General features: G+C 41.3%; 2 protein-coding genes across 5 annotated transcripts in view; both read left to right on the forward strand.

Annotated features, from left to right (window-relative positions):
* LOC134189780 (thrombospondin-3-like) overlaps nucleotides 1-7,091 on the forward strand; it is a 10,166-nt gene extending 3,075 nt beyond the window's left edge. For 2 of the 3 annotated variants that reach the window (XM_062658154.1, XM_062658156.1), the window contains 11 exons: nucleotides 1-166; nucleotides 976-1,072; nucleotides 1,141-1,332; nucleotides 1,400-1,495; nucleotides 1,557-1,597; nucleotides 2,904-3,044; nucleotides 4,270-4,344; nucleotides 5,523-5,672; nucleotides 5,749-5,843; nucleotides 6,453-6,560; nucleotides 6,618-7,091. The exon at nucleotides 1-166 is cut by the window's left edge and continues 61 nt beyond it. In XM_062658154.1, the coding sequence (XP_062514138.1) occupies nucleotides 1,308-1,332; nucleotides 1,400-1,495; nucleotides 1,557-1,597; nucleotides 2,904-3,044; nucleotides 4,270-4,344; nucleotides 5,523-5,672; nucleotides 5,749-5,843; nucleotides 6,453-6,560; nucleotides 6,618-6,654 (768 nt within the window). In that variant the 5' untranslated portion in view covers nucleotides 1-166; nucleotides 976-1,072; nucleotides 1,141-1,307 and the 3' untranslated portion in view covers nucleotides 6,655-7,091. The remainder of the gene's footprint in view (nucleotides 167-975; nucleotides 1,073-1,140; nucleotides 1,333-1,399; nucleotides 1,496-1,556; nucleotides 1,598-2,903; nucleotides 3,045-4,269; nucleotides 4,345-5,522; nucleotides 5,673-5,748; nucleotides 5,844-6,452; nucleotides 6,561-6,617) is intronic. The other variant, XM_062658157.1, reaches the window with a different exon arrangement.
* A 6,378-nt stretch (nucleotides 7,092-13,469) lies between these two features.
* The window catches only part of LOC134189751 (uncharacterized), a 6,670-nt gene continuing 5,139 nt past the window's right edge, over nucleotides 13,470-15,000 (forward strand). For both annotated transcript variants that reach the window (XM_062658119.1, XM_062658120.1), the window contains exons 1-6: nucleotides 13,470-13,501; nucleotides 13,738-13,880; nucleotides 13,952-14,150; nucleotides 14,210-14,493; nucleotides 14,555-14,714; nucleotides 14,830-14,979. In XM_062658119.1, coding sequence (XP_062514103.1) covers nucleotides 13,474-13,501; nucleotides 13,738-13,880; nucleotides 13,952-14,150; nucleotides 14,210-14,493; nucleotides 14,555-14,714; nucleotides 14,830-14,979 — 964 coding nt within the window. In that variant the 5' untranslated portion in view covers nucleotides 13,470-13,473. The remainder of the gene's footprint in view (nucleotides 13,502-13,737; nucleotides 13,881-13,951; nucleotides 14,151-14,209; nucleotides 14,494-14,554; nucleotides 14,715-14,829; nucleotides 14,980-15,000) is intronic.

Here is a 15,000-nt window from a genome sequence, read left to right on the forward strand (position 1 = left end):
TAAATGTGGATGTGCTCGGAATGACTCTAGTTGCCAGAACATACCAAGTTTATATTCCAATGGACTGGCTGCGGAATGCAGTTCCTGTCCTGACGGTTAGATATGCAGTGATGGTCGAGCGGAACCTTGTGCAGATGGCTTATATGCAGATTTCTGTGATGATCAGGTACCAAAGCGTATGCATGAGCCATGTGATAAATTAAATGTCAATACATACATACAGTGATGATGGTTTGTCTGCTGAGCTCAGTGATGACTTAAAAACAGACACAGAGACAACACATCAGAGACCAGCACCAGGAATATATTTAAGTGGTTAAGAATGTGCTTTACCCAGAACCACTTTCTTGTAATATCCACTGGGTCCAAAAAAGGGCAACAAGCAGGTAGCACAGCAGGATGCAGTGACCTACCAGAGGCACGTACTTATAGATGTCTGTGCAACTGTTAGTAGAGTACGTCACAATACCCTGCTGAAATGCCTGATTACAGCTGAATCTAAGAAATTAAATTCAGTTGCCTACTAACCACAACAGACTCTGAAGTAACTTAGGTTTGCAGACTTTACGAAACCGAGGCAGATTGGCTTTCAATGTTATTGAACTGTGGTTTACTTACAGTGGAGCTACATTGGCACAAATACAATGAATGACAACAGCCTGCACTTGCCATGTGGCAATGCATGCCGTCATTGAGCATTTCCAGCCCCACTCCCACTCTGCTAGGATCACCGCTGTTGGTTTGCGACTGCTTCTTTGACAGGGTAAACCCTGCGTATATTGCAGCTAAGGAAGTTCCACTATCTGCCACCTGTGGATGCGTCCAGTAACAGACAGCTGCCTTGGGACATTCATTCATATGCATGTGTACATACATACGTACATATACATATGTAATATATATATATATATATATATATATATATATATATATATATATATATATATATATAGCTTGACGTTACATACATTACAGGAGTGTCAAGAGAAATGTCTTTCATGTCCTCCTGGTAGCATCTGCATTGCAGGCAAGAGAACTTTATGCAGACCAGGGACATTCGAGGAAGACAATGGTACACATGCACATATGGCTGTGTTAACTGGTTATGTTATTTGTAATTGATTATGTATTTTTGTATAGTTTGATGTGCTCCTTGTCTGCCAGGGTTTTACAGCAATGGAACTGGCAATACAAACTGTTATTGCTGTCCTGCGGGTTACAGAAGTTCTCATGGAAAAGATGGCTGTCAACCTTGCCAAGAGAATGAGTGGTCAACTGGAGATGTTGACAATCACTGTGGAGTGTGCATGACGTGTGCACCAAATGAAAACTGTGAGATGACAAGATTGAGTTCACGAAGCTGACATTAATTGTCTTTGTTGCTTGTCTGTATGTGAAGGCAATTGTCATCGCCATCACCCGTGTTTTTCTGGTGTGCAGTGTGTCAATGTTGTGGAACAAACACCATTGTTTAGTTGTCTCGAATGTCCTCCAGGTAACTGTACATTTAATTTTCTTGGCAAATATTTTTTCTGATTGTATGTTGACATTTTTAGGTTACAGAGGAGATGGTATTGATTGTGATGATATTGATGAGGTAAGATTAATCAAATATTGTAATTTATTTATTTATTTAATGTAGATTTGTACACATGACGCAAGAAAACTTAGGTACATATATCAATTCTTGATTAACCACTTTAATGTAGACTGAAGCTTTACAGCGAGGTAACAAAGCTAAAGACAGTCATGTAATACTTTTAATTATTTATTTATTTATTTTCTTGTTGCACTCAGAATGTAGTCCTAACAACAACATACTAACAATAAATACACATAATTAACTAAGAAGCATGAGTTAAGACACTAACACTATTGTTAATAAATTAATTAATGTGCTAAAAATACATTATTTGAAAACACTGTACGTCTCGTTGAAGGAGCTTTCAAACACCATTGGCAGGCCAAAGCCACTGTGGAACATCTAACATCAGACAAAAATCATTGACATAACTCCAAACTTGCTAAAGACACTATAATTCTGTGTGAGATGGACAATAATTAAAGTAACTTCCAGTTTTGGTATGATGTGAAAATGACGATTTCTGTGATTTAGTTTTATAACAGAAAAGGCATGTGGCATGATCTCAGATCTCAATATATTGTCAGCTCTCTGTTGTGTAGAAATCGGTGATTGCATTCGAATTCATATGCTCACTATGTAATTAGCTATGAGCGTTGGTAGTGTTTTACTAGTGTTGGTAACTAATTGCGGGAGGGGATGGGGTGCATGTGCGCTAAGGTTACCATAGTGTGTCAGTAGACTGACAGATGGACAGCCAATTGGCATGCAGGGCATGCATTGTTATTGCTGATGTTAGTTGGCATGCCAGGTGTTGACAATCTCATTTACATGCAACTCCTTTTCCTCTCTTTTCAATGTTAATTAGCAGGTGTCAGTACCTGCATATGCACAGCTAGCATGCAGTAGTTCTGTAACCTTTAGTGCTTCTTCATTGAAGTAGTATTGATTATGATTACTAATGGTCAGGTTTGGCAATTAATTAATTAATGAGAATATTATTTATCTATTGACAGTATGCTTTTGGAATAGTTTATATCAATGCTTATAAATGAGTTTGGATGTGGTCATATTAATAATAATTTACTATATCATTCTACTGTAGATGCAGCCAAGGTAATGAACGACATATGCAGACTTGTCTGTTAGATGTAGTTACAGACTAAGTATATACCTTAGAGATTTAGTATACAATAGTTTGCTACCTGGTTGTTTCTCAGATAGGACGTTATTGATGGACGGCTTTTCTGAATGGCATTTTTGCAGCTTTCGTTGTATCACTTAATATCTTACATTTCTTGATTTGTTTATTGGTCTGTAGTGTCAATTGGCCAGCCCATGTTCTCATATGACTCGGTGCATCAACACATTTCCTGGTTACATGTGTACAGCATGTCCACAAGGATACACTGGGCATGTACCACATGGTATTGGATTGACTCACGCTTTGGGAATTAAACAGGTATATTGCAGATATCAGTTGTCTACTTATATACATTATTACACACGTGTTGATATGCATGTATATAGTGTAGATACAAGGTTAATCGGTTATGCACGTACAAGTTAAACCCATACAGTGGAACTTTGCTAACCGCAACAGCCCCATTCCGAGCTTTATTTGGATTAGTAAAGTTGTTCAGATTACAATAATTTAAATGCATAGCCTCGGAGGTCCAGCTAGGCCTCACCACAGATACCCACCCACTGGTAGTCTCGAATCGGTGCTGCACGGGTCTGGGAGGCCGAGGCTAACCCACTGGTGCATTTAGGTATGTCTCCATGTGTAATGTTTGTGGTAAACAACACAGCTGCAATGACTACATACTTCTAAATACTGTAACAATCAGGATTTAAAATAGTCAGATATGTGCATTTGGTGAAAACTAGATAACTGCTTCAAATTATGCAGCAGCAACCCACATCAAGCTGCCTTGTAATTCCTATTATAATCTGGGTATGCAAGGCAGGATGTTAAAGGTACAGTAGGATGTCACTTATTCGAACACTTCTGTTCTCTGCCTTACCCACATATAGGGTCTGGGAATCTGAGGCTCAGTGTTGGACAGTAGTTTTAATACTATTATTATGTAGCACTTCTTACCACACCAAGAGACAAAAACAACAAATGACTCGTTTTAGCTTCTTCTACGGCTTTTGGGGTTTTGACATGATAAGAACTACACGTGTACTCTGATGCTCATGCGCATTACCGTTTTGTGCGCGCAAAGCTAAAGTGAGTTCGAAGCACAGATCATTTGGGAGACTGACGCGTTTGGTTAACTGTTGTTCGGATAAGTGACATTCTACATACTGTAATTAAGATTAGTGAGAATTCAGATTAGCGAGGTTCTATACTGTACTCTATTTTATACGTACATTACTAGCCTCGTCCCCAGACTCTCTCGCACTAGTCTTGTCCTCTGCCCGTATGATAATTCTAGGCGCAAGAGGCACCAGACTCTCTTATTTAATAAACATACGGGCACCGGACAAGATTAGCGTGAGAGAGTCTGGGGACGAGGCTATACATTACATGTTTTCATGTAGTTTGAATACCAGGCTTTTACTGGCTATTAAGATATGTACAATGTTAATTATTGGCAAAGATAGACGAGTGGCTGTTAGCCATATGCATGCATGTGGCTATGTACATTGGCTATATCGTTTCAATGATTTGTTTCTAGAAATGTGAAGACATCGATGAATGTTTAGTGAACAATGGAGGTTGCGACGTTCGTTCAACTTGTATTAACGAGCCGGTATGGCAAAGCAGATGTGTGCTAGCTGTACTTCAATAAAATGGCATGTTAACTAAGTTGCTTGCTTGTGTTTCAGCAACATGTTTACTAATAATATAAAATTTATTTATTGCTATTAATTACGCTGCATGCCCAAATGCTTGTGACAGAAATTGTTGTTAGGAGACTATTGTTATGTGAGTAATTAAAGACCGAGGAGTAGAGGAGAATGGGGCTAACTGGAAATGCAACAGGAATCACTAGGGGCATAGGAAGCAAATGATAACTGGTCCAGCCTAGCGCTTGCTAAAGAGTGGGGCGGGGCAATGGGCATGTTGTTAGGTACAGTGTAGGCATGCGAAGTCCTGCCATGGGTAAAAATATATTAATTATTTAATCAGATATAGCTTTAAACGGAACTTGGTGCCGTTGAGCATCTGGTGAAGGTGCATTTTTCTCAAAGTAGTCCAGCCATGACTATGCAGAGTGGATGGACTAAATGCTATGCCCATGGGAATGAGTGCAGTGTAGGAATACACTCACTCGCCTAACATGGATATTTACTGATTATGTCTACAATGGTTAGTTAGGTAGTGGAGTCTGTGTTGAAGACTGTAGTATCATAATAGGAGACCTGCAGTACATGCATAAACCAACTTTTGCACGCATGCGCGCACACACACACACACACACACACACACACACACACACCAGTAATAATGAGTTGTCTAGCTGTTAGAGATGAGTACATTAATAACCGAGTGCATGTATGCTAGTAGAGTTACAGCAGTATCCTTGTAGATGGACCAATGACTGGCCATTGGAATGCAATACATGTGCTCATTGTTATCTCTGGTGTTAATTATCGTGCAGACAATTCCACGTGCCAGTCAATGTGTCCAGCCCCCTTCTCACGTTCTCCTTGTTAATCAGCAAGTGCCAGTATGTATGCAGCAGCTGTTCTGTAACCTAAGCCAGCAGCTGAGGATTTATCACTTTAATGCTTCTTCATTTGTCTTGAATGCTGTAAATCAGACAAGCAATTTTAAATGCAGTTTGAGTTATTTAAATTGTGACCATTTCTTGTAGGATAGAGCATGTGCAGTAATTTTGTCAAATGATGCACTTGATACACTTGAAGAACTTGCCTGTTTGGCAAATTTGTGTTTATGTGTGTTTCTTCTGCTGATCGACTGCAGAGCACATTCAGCTGCAGTGCATGTGAACCTGGATACATCAGGAACGGATACACCGGCTGCAATCCTGGAGATTTTTGTGACTTATGCACTCATTCGTGTCACAAGAACGCCATCTGTACAGCAACGGTTTTGGGATTGTTCGAGTGCAAGGTACATGTATACAATAATACTTGACGAATGGTTGTAATTTGGAAATTTAATTGTACTATGATGTACAACTTTGCAGTGTGGGACAGGGTATGCGGGGAATGGTACCTACTGTGGTCGAGATACTGACATGGATGGATTTCCAGATGACAGGCTGTTCTGCACCGAACAAATGTGCTACAAGATGTCTAACTCTTGACTTATGTGTTCCTTTGTTTGTTTGTTTGTTTGTCCATCTGTCTGTCTGTCTGTCTGTCTGTGTGTCTGTCTGTCTGTGTGTCTGTGTGTATGTCTGTCTGTGTGTCTGTCTGTCAAATAACATTTATTTTAAACATACATTTATAATACAATGCTAGCACAGTAACTGTAAAGTTTACAACTACAAGTGTTTGTCTGTCTGTCTGTCTGTTGATCTGTTGATGTGTCTGTCTCTTTGCCTGTCCATCTGTCTGTCTGTCTGTCTGTCTGTCTGTCTGTCCTTTTGTCTGTGACTGTCTGTCTGACCATTTGTCTGTCTGTGTCTGTCTGTCTGTTTGTTTGTCTGTCTATATATTAGCTTATGCGTCTCTCCATCCATCCGATTGTCTAGCTGTCCATTTGTCTGTTTGTCTGCATGTCCATCTGTCTGTCTGTCTGTCCGGCGGTCTATCTTTCTTTCTGTCTGTCTGTCTGTCTGTCTGTCTGTCCATTTTGTCTTTGTCTGTTTGTCTGTCTATTGCAGGTACAGTGTTTGTCGTTATCAGTAAAATGCTGCTGTTGTTGTATCTCCAACTTCATCATTAGGATAACTGTTGAGACAAACCAAACAGTGGCCAAGAAAACACTGATGGAGATGAATTTGGAGATGCATGTGATGACGATATTGATAACGATGGGTGGACAAACTTTCAAGTGATTTTGAGTTGTTAGTTGTACTTTATTTGCCGTATCTATTGTTTGTATATTCAGGATCACTGTCAGTATTATTATATGTATTCAACACTGATCAAGCTGACTTTGATGGAGACGGCGTCGGTGATGTTTGTGACAACTGTTGGAATTACACGGATCCACTCAGAGCAAACAACGATACCAGAAATCCGTTGCAGCTAGACACAGATAAAGATGGTCTGGGTGTCATCTGTGAACATGACAGAGATGGAGATGGTATGTTGAAGACAAACGTTCAGGAATATATCAACGTAATGAATGTCAGTCAGACTGTATTAGCTGGCATGCAAATGAGTTGGATCACATCTTAAAGATAAGAAATCTAGCGGAAAAAGACATGTTGACAAACAAAGAGATCAATTTATTTACTTTTTTGTACTTTAGCAGTTTGTTTTATTTAGTCTTTTTAGTGCATGTGATTGCATGTATTAGTAGTACACTGTCCAGTACAACCGTGATTATCCAGAAATTTGGTAATCCGGAAAAATTTATTTCCGCCTGCAAAGCACGTGTCTTTTACGTGTTTTCCACGTGATGTCATTCCAACATCAAAATTAACCTGTGAACCTACCCCAGAATTGGAACCACAGAGGACTCTTACATCTAATAATTGAATGTGTAAACATGTTGAGTTGTTGTTATTATTGCTGTATGTTAATTAATTAAACTTTTGTTTGTTGTGTACTTGATTTTCAATGTTTGACTGAGCCTCAAGGAAGTCACTTCATTTATCCGGACTTTTGATTATCCGGACAATTTGGCTTTCACTGAAAACGTTCGGATAATTGGGGTTAATGCATGTACTGTATTGGTGACTGATTTTGTAGATGGTAAGTAAGCACAAATTGTAATGAGATTATTGTGAGAAGACATACTCACAGTTTATTGCAAAATTTGTGCACATTGGAAATGGTTAGTAAAGCATAATTGGGTGAACAACTACAGCACACTAACCATTTATGTTCATTGAACCAGATATACTGGATTTCTGGTTTAGGATACGTGTGTGCGTTCAGATATCATAAATGTGAAACTGCAAACAAGATTCATTCTTTAGACCTGGAAAGGAGTTGGGAGCTTGCTGATAAATTTGTGGTGTCTGCTAATGCAGGGGCGTAGCATGACCTCTAGAAATGAGGAGGCTTAACTTCACGACGCTACGGGACACGCCCACTCTTATGGACACGCCCACTTTTATTGGCTTTCATTTGACTGATACGGTAGAATCAGTGGCAGATCCAGACTGGAAAAGGGTTGTTTATATACTATATACAGCTTTGGTTCACACACGTATTTACAGTACACAATTTTTTGACCACGCCTACAAATGATGGGGTTATATCCCAGTCTATCCCATACCATGCTACTCTCCTGGTTAATGTGTTTGTGAGCTAATAGTTAATGGAGCAGAAATGAATGTAGAGGGCTGAAAGTTTATTTTGGCAATCATATTGACATTATTAATATATTTGTGACACTTTTGTTGTGGTGACAGGAGTTGCAGACGAATTAGACAATTGTGAGTTTACATATAACCCGGGAAATCAAAGTGACATTGATGGAGATGGAGTTGGGGATGTATGTGACAACTGCATTCTTAGTGCACAGGAACCTGGCCATCTGGCTGGGGGACATCACCGTTTAAAGACAGCTCCGTATTCATTTGCCATTGTGTGTGTGTGTGTGTGTGTGTGTGTGTGTGTGTGTGTGTGTGTGTGTGTGTGTGTGTGTCTGGTGTGATAGCTCAGTTGGTTAGAGAGTCATCTTATGGAGTGTTTACATCAGGGACCTTGAAGAGTCACAAGTTCAAGTCACAGTGATGGCGAGCTATGGCATAATTTTCTTAAGCAAGAAACTAACACACATTTGCTTCTCTCAACTCAGGAGTATAAATGAGTACCTGGTGATTGACTGGGGTCCTAAGCGGCCATCGGCTGTGACGTGACACCAGCCACTGGGGTCCTGGTGAGACTTCGGGTGCTCACACCATAGTTTGCTTTACAAGTCGGTGCTCCTGCGAGCACCTGGCCCGGCTCCAGGAGTTTGCTAGCGCAGGCACAGAGTTTCCTGAGTAGCGCACAGGGCCCAGCTTAACAGCTGGGGGCGTGACCTCTGAGAGGCAGCTCCTGACATTTAGGCATTTTTAGGTGTGTGTGTGTGTGTGTGTGTGTGTGTGTGTGTGTGTGTGTGTGAGAGAGAGAGAGAGAGAGAGAGAGAGAGGGGAGGGAGGGAGGGAGGGAGGGAGGGAGAGGAAGGAGGGAGGGAGAGGAAGGAGGGAGGGAGGGAGAGAGAGAGAGAGAGAGCTCAGTTGGCTAGCTAGAGAGTCATCTTATGGAGTGTGTACATCCGGGACCATGAAGGATCGCAAGTTCAAGTCACATTGATGGCGAGCTATGGCATAATTTCCTTAAGCAAGAAACTAACACACATTTGCTTCTCTCGACTCAGGAGTTTAAATGAGTTCCTGGTCATTGACTGGGGTCTTAAGTGGCCATCAGCTGTAACTTGACATCAGCCACTGGGGTCCTGGTGAGACTTCGGGTGCTCACACCCCAGTTGGCTTCACTAGTGGTGCTCCTGGAAGTGCCTGAGTAGCGCACTGGGCCCAGCTTAACAGCTGGAGGGCGTGACTTGTGAGAGGCAGCTCCTGACATTTAGGATTTTTAAAGCGTGTGTGTGTGTGCGCGCGCGTGTGTGTGTGTGCGTGAGTGCGTGCGTGTGTGAGTTTACTGCAATAGACTTACACAACATTGATACCTGTCTAGATTGACGAGGTGCATTATTGTTCTGTTGGCTCTTTGTACACCCTAGCAGCAGATGTAGAAAGTTTATGGAGGCGTTTGCCGTTGAGACCATGCTGTTGGCTAAAGGACGGTGCTTCACTGCAGTCGTTCTATCGAATGTTTCAAAACACATCAGTTACGTTCGCCACAGTAGAGACCGCTGATGCTGGTAAATACAGTTCTAGCAACAATAGCAACACAATTCAGCAAAAGATTGAATTTCTAGTTATAGGTAAGGATAATATATAGATTGATACTTCTGTATTATTATATTGGCGAGCTTGTTGGTATCGTTTTCTATCCTTTGTGCAAATGGTCGAAATGATTTCTGATGAATGGGATCGGAGCTGTAGAAGTTCAAGGAAGCATCGTGACGACTCCAAACCTGGTGTGACAACTTACAATTAGTTCAATTTATTCATTGTGTTGGAAAGTTGAAGGTGAACGATATCAGAGCCCGGATGCTCTGACAGGAAATGACTGGCCAGTCGATTACAACAGCGAGACAAGGTGGTGGTCTATGTGAAAAAAGTCTTAGAATTAATTCTATAATCAAATCATGCATGTGAGCGCCTTGCCAATACCAAACGAGATTTAGCTTTCTGATGGATCACATGGGGGAGAGCTTTATGCTTCGTGCGAAAATTTAAGAAAATCTTTCTTCTGTTGCTGAAACTTAATTGATCAAATTTGACTGTTCGAATGAGACACATGCATGCAATTGTTCTGTTAGGGTTTGCTAAAGTTGTCAGTGGCTATAGCTAGGGTGTGTGACGTTGTTTCTGTTAGCTAAGCTGTGCGAGTTTGACGTTATGTTGCTGGATGTTTGATTCTACTAGTTTATACTAACATTGTTCTCCCCGCGATTTTTCTCCCCGCCCTCTTCCCCGCTCTCCCCCGCCACCTCACGTGCAAAAGCGGTCTGAGCGAAATTGATATTAATGAGGTGACGTCACATGTTTTAGTGTCAAAACCCCATTATTTTAGTATCAAAACCCATTAGTTTTCCACTAATGTGAATCCCATGCATATGTATAATTACAAACTATTCTACAAAAAACTGAGGATAATACTTTTGCATATCGGAGACATAATTAGTATTGGAATACAACGGATGGAGCGATGGTCACTAACCAATTATAGTTTGTAAGACCAACGGGCCAGCAACTGAACCATTCATGCATATCTTTCTAGAGCAGCTCGTAGTGGTGTAATTGAACACACCTGGCGAGATCATGCATGCTTGACCTTTACCTCATTTCTTTCAACCGTAGGTGGAATAGACAGCTTACGCAAGACACACTTGTTGCACGCGCGCAAGTAAATATATAAATATTGTCACGCCCACCCGGAAAGGCAAAGCAGCCCGCTCTGCTAGGAGATCCTGGGGTGAACACTGTACTATGAAAACTTCTAGAACGACACTCGGTAGAATATATCAGCGTATCCGGGATGTTGAAATGGTATGCGACAAGGGTGGGAGGTTAAAGGGGAGATAACGTGTACCAGCTGACAATCTTTAACTAGTTAACTGTGTTCTATCGATTCACGGTTACCTTGCATTTGTGCAGCAGGATTGTGTACATCAAATTAAACGATGACATCCAGCGACAAGTTCGATGACTTACTAGACCCCATGGAAAACGAAGTCAATGCTTGCCTTGCCGACACGAGGAGATTGCCACCAAAGTTTCGCGATCTCGTCTCACACTTGCAGAAGAAGGCGCACGCTGTCGCTAAAGACATCCGAGTTTCTCTACCGAGTCTGGTCAAGACCGACCAGAGCAACAAGTTTCGTGATTTGTTGACCATAGCCACGAAGAAACTGCGTCAACTGGCTAGAATTCATAGACGTTGTCTCGATGATTCGACGTTGGAAAGGCTGCAAACGAGTCTAGACGACTTGGACATTTTGCAGTTTCGCGTGAGGAACCAACATGGATCTTCTTGGACTGTCGCGGGCATGTTTACAGATGCGAAGGCGAAGGAGTTTTGGTGTGATTCATTTGGAAGCAAGGTGTGAATATCTGTTATCATAAATATTATAAGTATGTAACGTAACACATATAGTGAACCGCGCGGCGCACTGCCGTGACGTCGGGAAGGATGGGGGAGGCGGACAGAGCCTCCCCAAAATTTGTAGGCGTAGAAGCTCCATATTTCCCTTAGGTTACCAAACGGTCAGCTTAATCCTAACTTAGTGTGCATGTTGTGTTGACCATCACACTCTAGAGGCAATGGTGGACGTCCACACTGTGGAAGTAAAAAAGTAAAATATGGGGTGTGGTTTAATTTTGCACTGTGATGATCAACCCCTCCAAACTTGAGGACTATACACGTCAGCGGCGAAGTTGCTCCCAATGTCGATCATCAGATTATGTCCCTTTACGGGCACTCCCATTTAGCCTATGGTGACACAGTGGGTTTGCCGTTTTCATGGTGATGACACAGGAGCGCCTCAACGACGTATTATATTCATGTTTTTTGTGCATACTGCGCGAACGAATTCCCTGCTCATAAACATTTTCCTACGCCACTGTCTAATCTAGTAGCTGCTCTAGAGAGGTGCGTATAATTGAGAGAGGTTTCCAATAATGCCCGTATGACTTTCATACCTGCTGCATTGATTAACCGTAACTCTAACCCGTAACCCTAGCCCTAATTAATGACCTATCAGCTGTCCATTCTTGGTTGTGACTCTAGTGCTGGAACAGACTTCTACTACAATGGCCGTGTTGTACAGGTCTTTTGAGTCTCAAAGACTCTTTGATACTTAGACTGCTTGAGGGCAAACGCGTCAAAGTCAAGAACGGTACCGTAGAGTCTAGAGGCGAAAGATACAAGTTATCAGTTATCCGGGTCGTTATATTCTGGTCGTTATATCTGCAGATGGGTCTTACGTGTCAATTCCTCAGAATGGGAGACTTGCAAATCAAGTTAATCATACGAAAATAAAATAATGTAATATGCATAAATTGAGATACTTACAAACACTAGATTGATTAATTATTATTAATTTAATACTCTAATTAAACAACTGAGAACAAGCTACTCGACTTGGTTTTATTAATGGATAGGAAGTTCAAGTAGATTGGGAAACATGGCTGGCAGCATACAAGAATAAATCTTATAAACTTGACAAAGACGCCGAGCTTATTATCAGAGCATTTATTGGTGAGATGCTATATATGGTCAGTATTTGATAAAATTTAATTTATTGTTCAAACGTTAGGAGTCGCAGGAGGAAAGTTTGTTGTTGCTTCAAAGATGAATGATGCATGCAAGACATTTGGATTTCCGTTTGAAAGAGTGAAATGCTGTCGTGAAATAGAATGTCAATGTGCGGAATACAAAAAGAAACAATGGAGTTTGAAATGCAGTGCAGCTGGTGAACTAGAGACATGCATGGATTGTCATCATGGAAAAGACAGACACTATATTTTAGAAAAGTACGGTGTAGTATATTGTATACTATTATTACACTTTGTCTTGACGATTTTCTATTCTGATGTTGTCTCTCAGGCTTGATGAAGAATCAAAAAGTCGAGAGCATCGATCTACTGGTGGAAGTGTCAAGGACATGCACCTGTTGCTAGATAAATCAACTGGTTTAGGACCATTACAAGTACACTGTTTAGCGCTATACTCTATAAATATTGTTATACGGGTTAATCGCATTTTGTAATTTAGAAAAGTATTCTGCAAGATAATCTCGACTTGGCAACAACGATAATCAAAGATACGATTGATATCAATGAAAGAGATGTTGATGGCTGTACTGCCCTGCATACGGCAGCAAAATTTTCTAGTTCTGACGCTGTGGAGCTTCTTCTTCAGCGTGGTGCTAGTAGTAAAATGTTTGACAAGGTTAGCGAGTCTAGATCTTGGTTTAGTTCAAATTGCAGGTATCCTTAGATGTATTGACGTTTTAGAAAGGTGTTGCTCCTGTTCATGTTGCTGCAAGAACGGGGAATTTGCCTGCGTTACAAGCTTTAGTGTCTCATGATCGCTCTAACGCTGAGTTGAAAGATCAAACAGAAAGTAAAGCTACTCCATTACATCATGCAGCAGAAGAGAACCGCACAAACGTGATGGAGTTTCTAAACTCACAATATCGTGGTATTCGTCAGCATCTGCGTGGGCATGCAGTTGTAAACAGATAAATACATGTACTGGATCGTAGGCTAGCGTCAGTGCGTGCGTGCATGCGTGCGTGCGTGCGTGCGTGAGTGCGTGCGTGAGTGCATGCGTGTGTGTGTGTGTGTGTGTGTGTGTGTGTGTGTGTGTGTGTGTGTGCGCGCGCGCGCGTGCGTGCGCCATAACTAATAACTGTTTTACCAACAAATATTATACAGCTAACATCAATGCAACAAACGGCTTTGGCGAGTCTGCTGTGTTCGTTGCTGCTGCTTGTGATAACCCAGAAACCATCACAACAGCTGCAAAAATGGGTGCTGATTTGAGTCTCAGAAGTGATCTTGATGAATCTGCAATGGACGTGAGTTCTAATATCGCACGCACACACACATACAGAATTGTATTTATGCGTTCAATTAATTCTTATGTTAGATAGCAGCCAGAGAAGATTCTGTTTCTTGCATTGTGACTATTGCACAGAAGGCTCCCGAAACAGTTACAGCTGTTAACGATTATGGTGACACTTCACTCAGCCACTGTTTTACGGGTGAGAGCGTCGACATGTTAATCAATCTGGGAGCAGATCTGAACCACAGGAATGAAACAAGACGCACATCCCTTCACACAGCTGGTATGTATATAGAGCAGACGCACTTGGTCTTACTGCCAATATTTTTGTGCGTTTATTAGCTACTGATCCAGATAGAGAAGAAGCAGCACGCAAGCTTGTTTCAAGAGGTGCTGAAGTTGATGCCAAAGATGAGGCAGGCAAGACACCATTACATGTGGCAGTTTCGATGAACAACACACAAGGGGTTGACTTTCTTACCGATGAAGTTGGGGCAGATGTGAATGCACGAGACAACGAAGGAAAATCCCCACTTCTAGTTGCACTTGATCGTAACTTTGAGACTCTGACGGAGAATCTTATTCGCAAGGGAGCAGACACTTATGCCTCGGATGTCAGAGGATTGGTAATAATATTAATTAGCAAACGTTTTGTGGGTTTTGCTACTTGAAAACTTTGTATTTTAGACTGCGCTTCATTACGCTTCAAAAAACGGTTATGAAAAGCTTTCAAAAATGTTGTTGGATGCCGGAGTAGTCGTTAATGCTCCTGACATTGAAGGAAAGACACCTCTACATTACGCAGTTATTAATAATCCTCATCTAGCCAAATTGCTCGTTGAAAACGGTAAGATATATATATATATATATATATATATATATATATATATATATATATATATATATTATATAGTTGTAGATGTTAACTATTACGCTGTGAACTTTTATGGTTTTGAATTAAGATGCGGATATGTATATACGTGATGCACGAGGAGACACTGCTCTAGGCTTGTCTCGCAAGAGCGGCCATCCTCTAAAGCAGCTGACAAGAGAAGAGGTAGAAGTACTTGATTTTACAGACGTATCGAAAGATGAGCTTGCTGTACCACCAGGTGATATACGCGCACACACAC

This window comes from Corticium candelabrum, chromosome 14 (genome assembly GCF_963422355.1).
Source record: "Corticium candelabrum chromosome 14, ooCorCand1.1, whole genome shotgun sequence".
Taxonomy (NCBI): Eukaryota; Metazoa; Porifera; class Homoscleromorpha; order Homosclerophorida; family Plakinidae; genus Corticium; species Corticium candelabrum.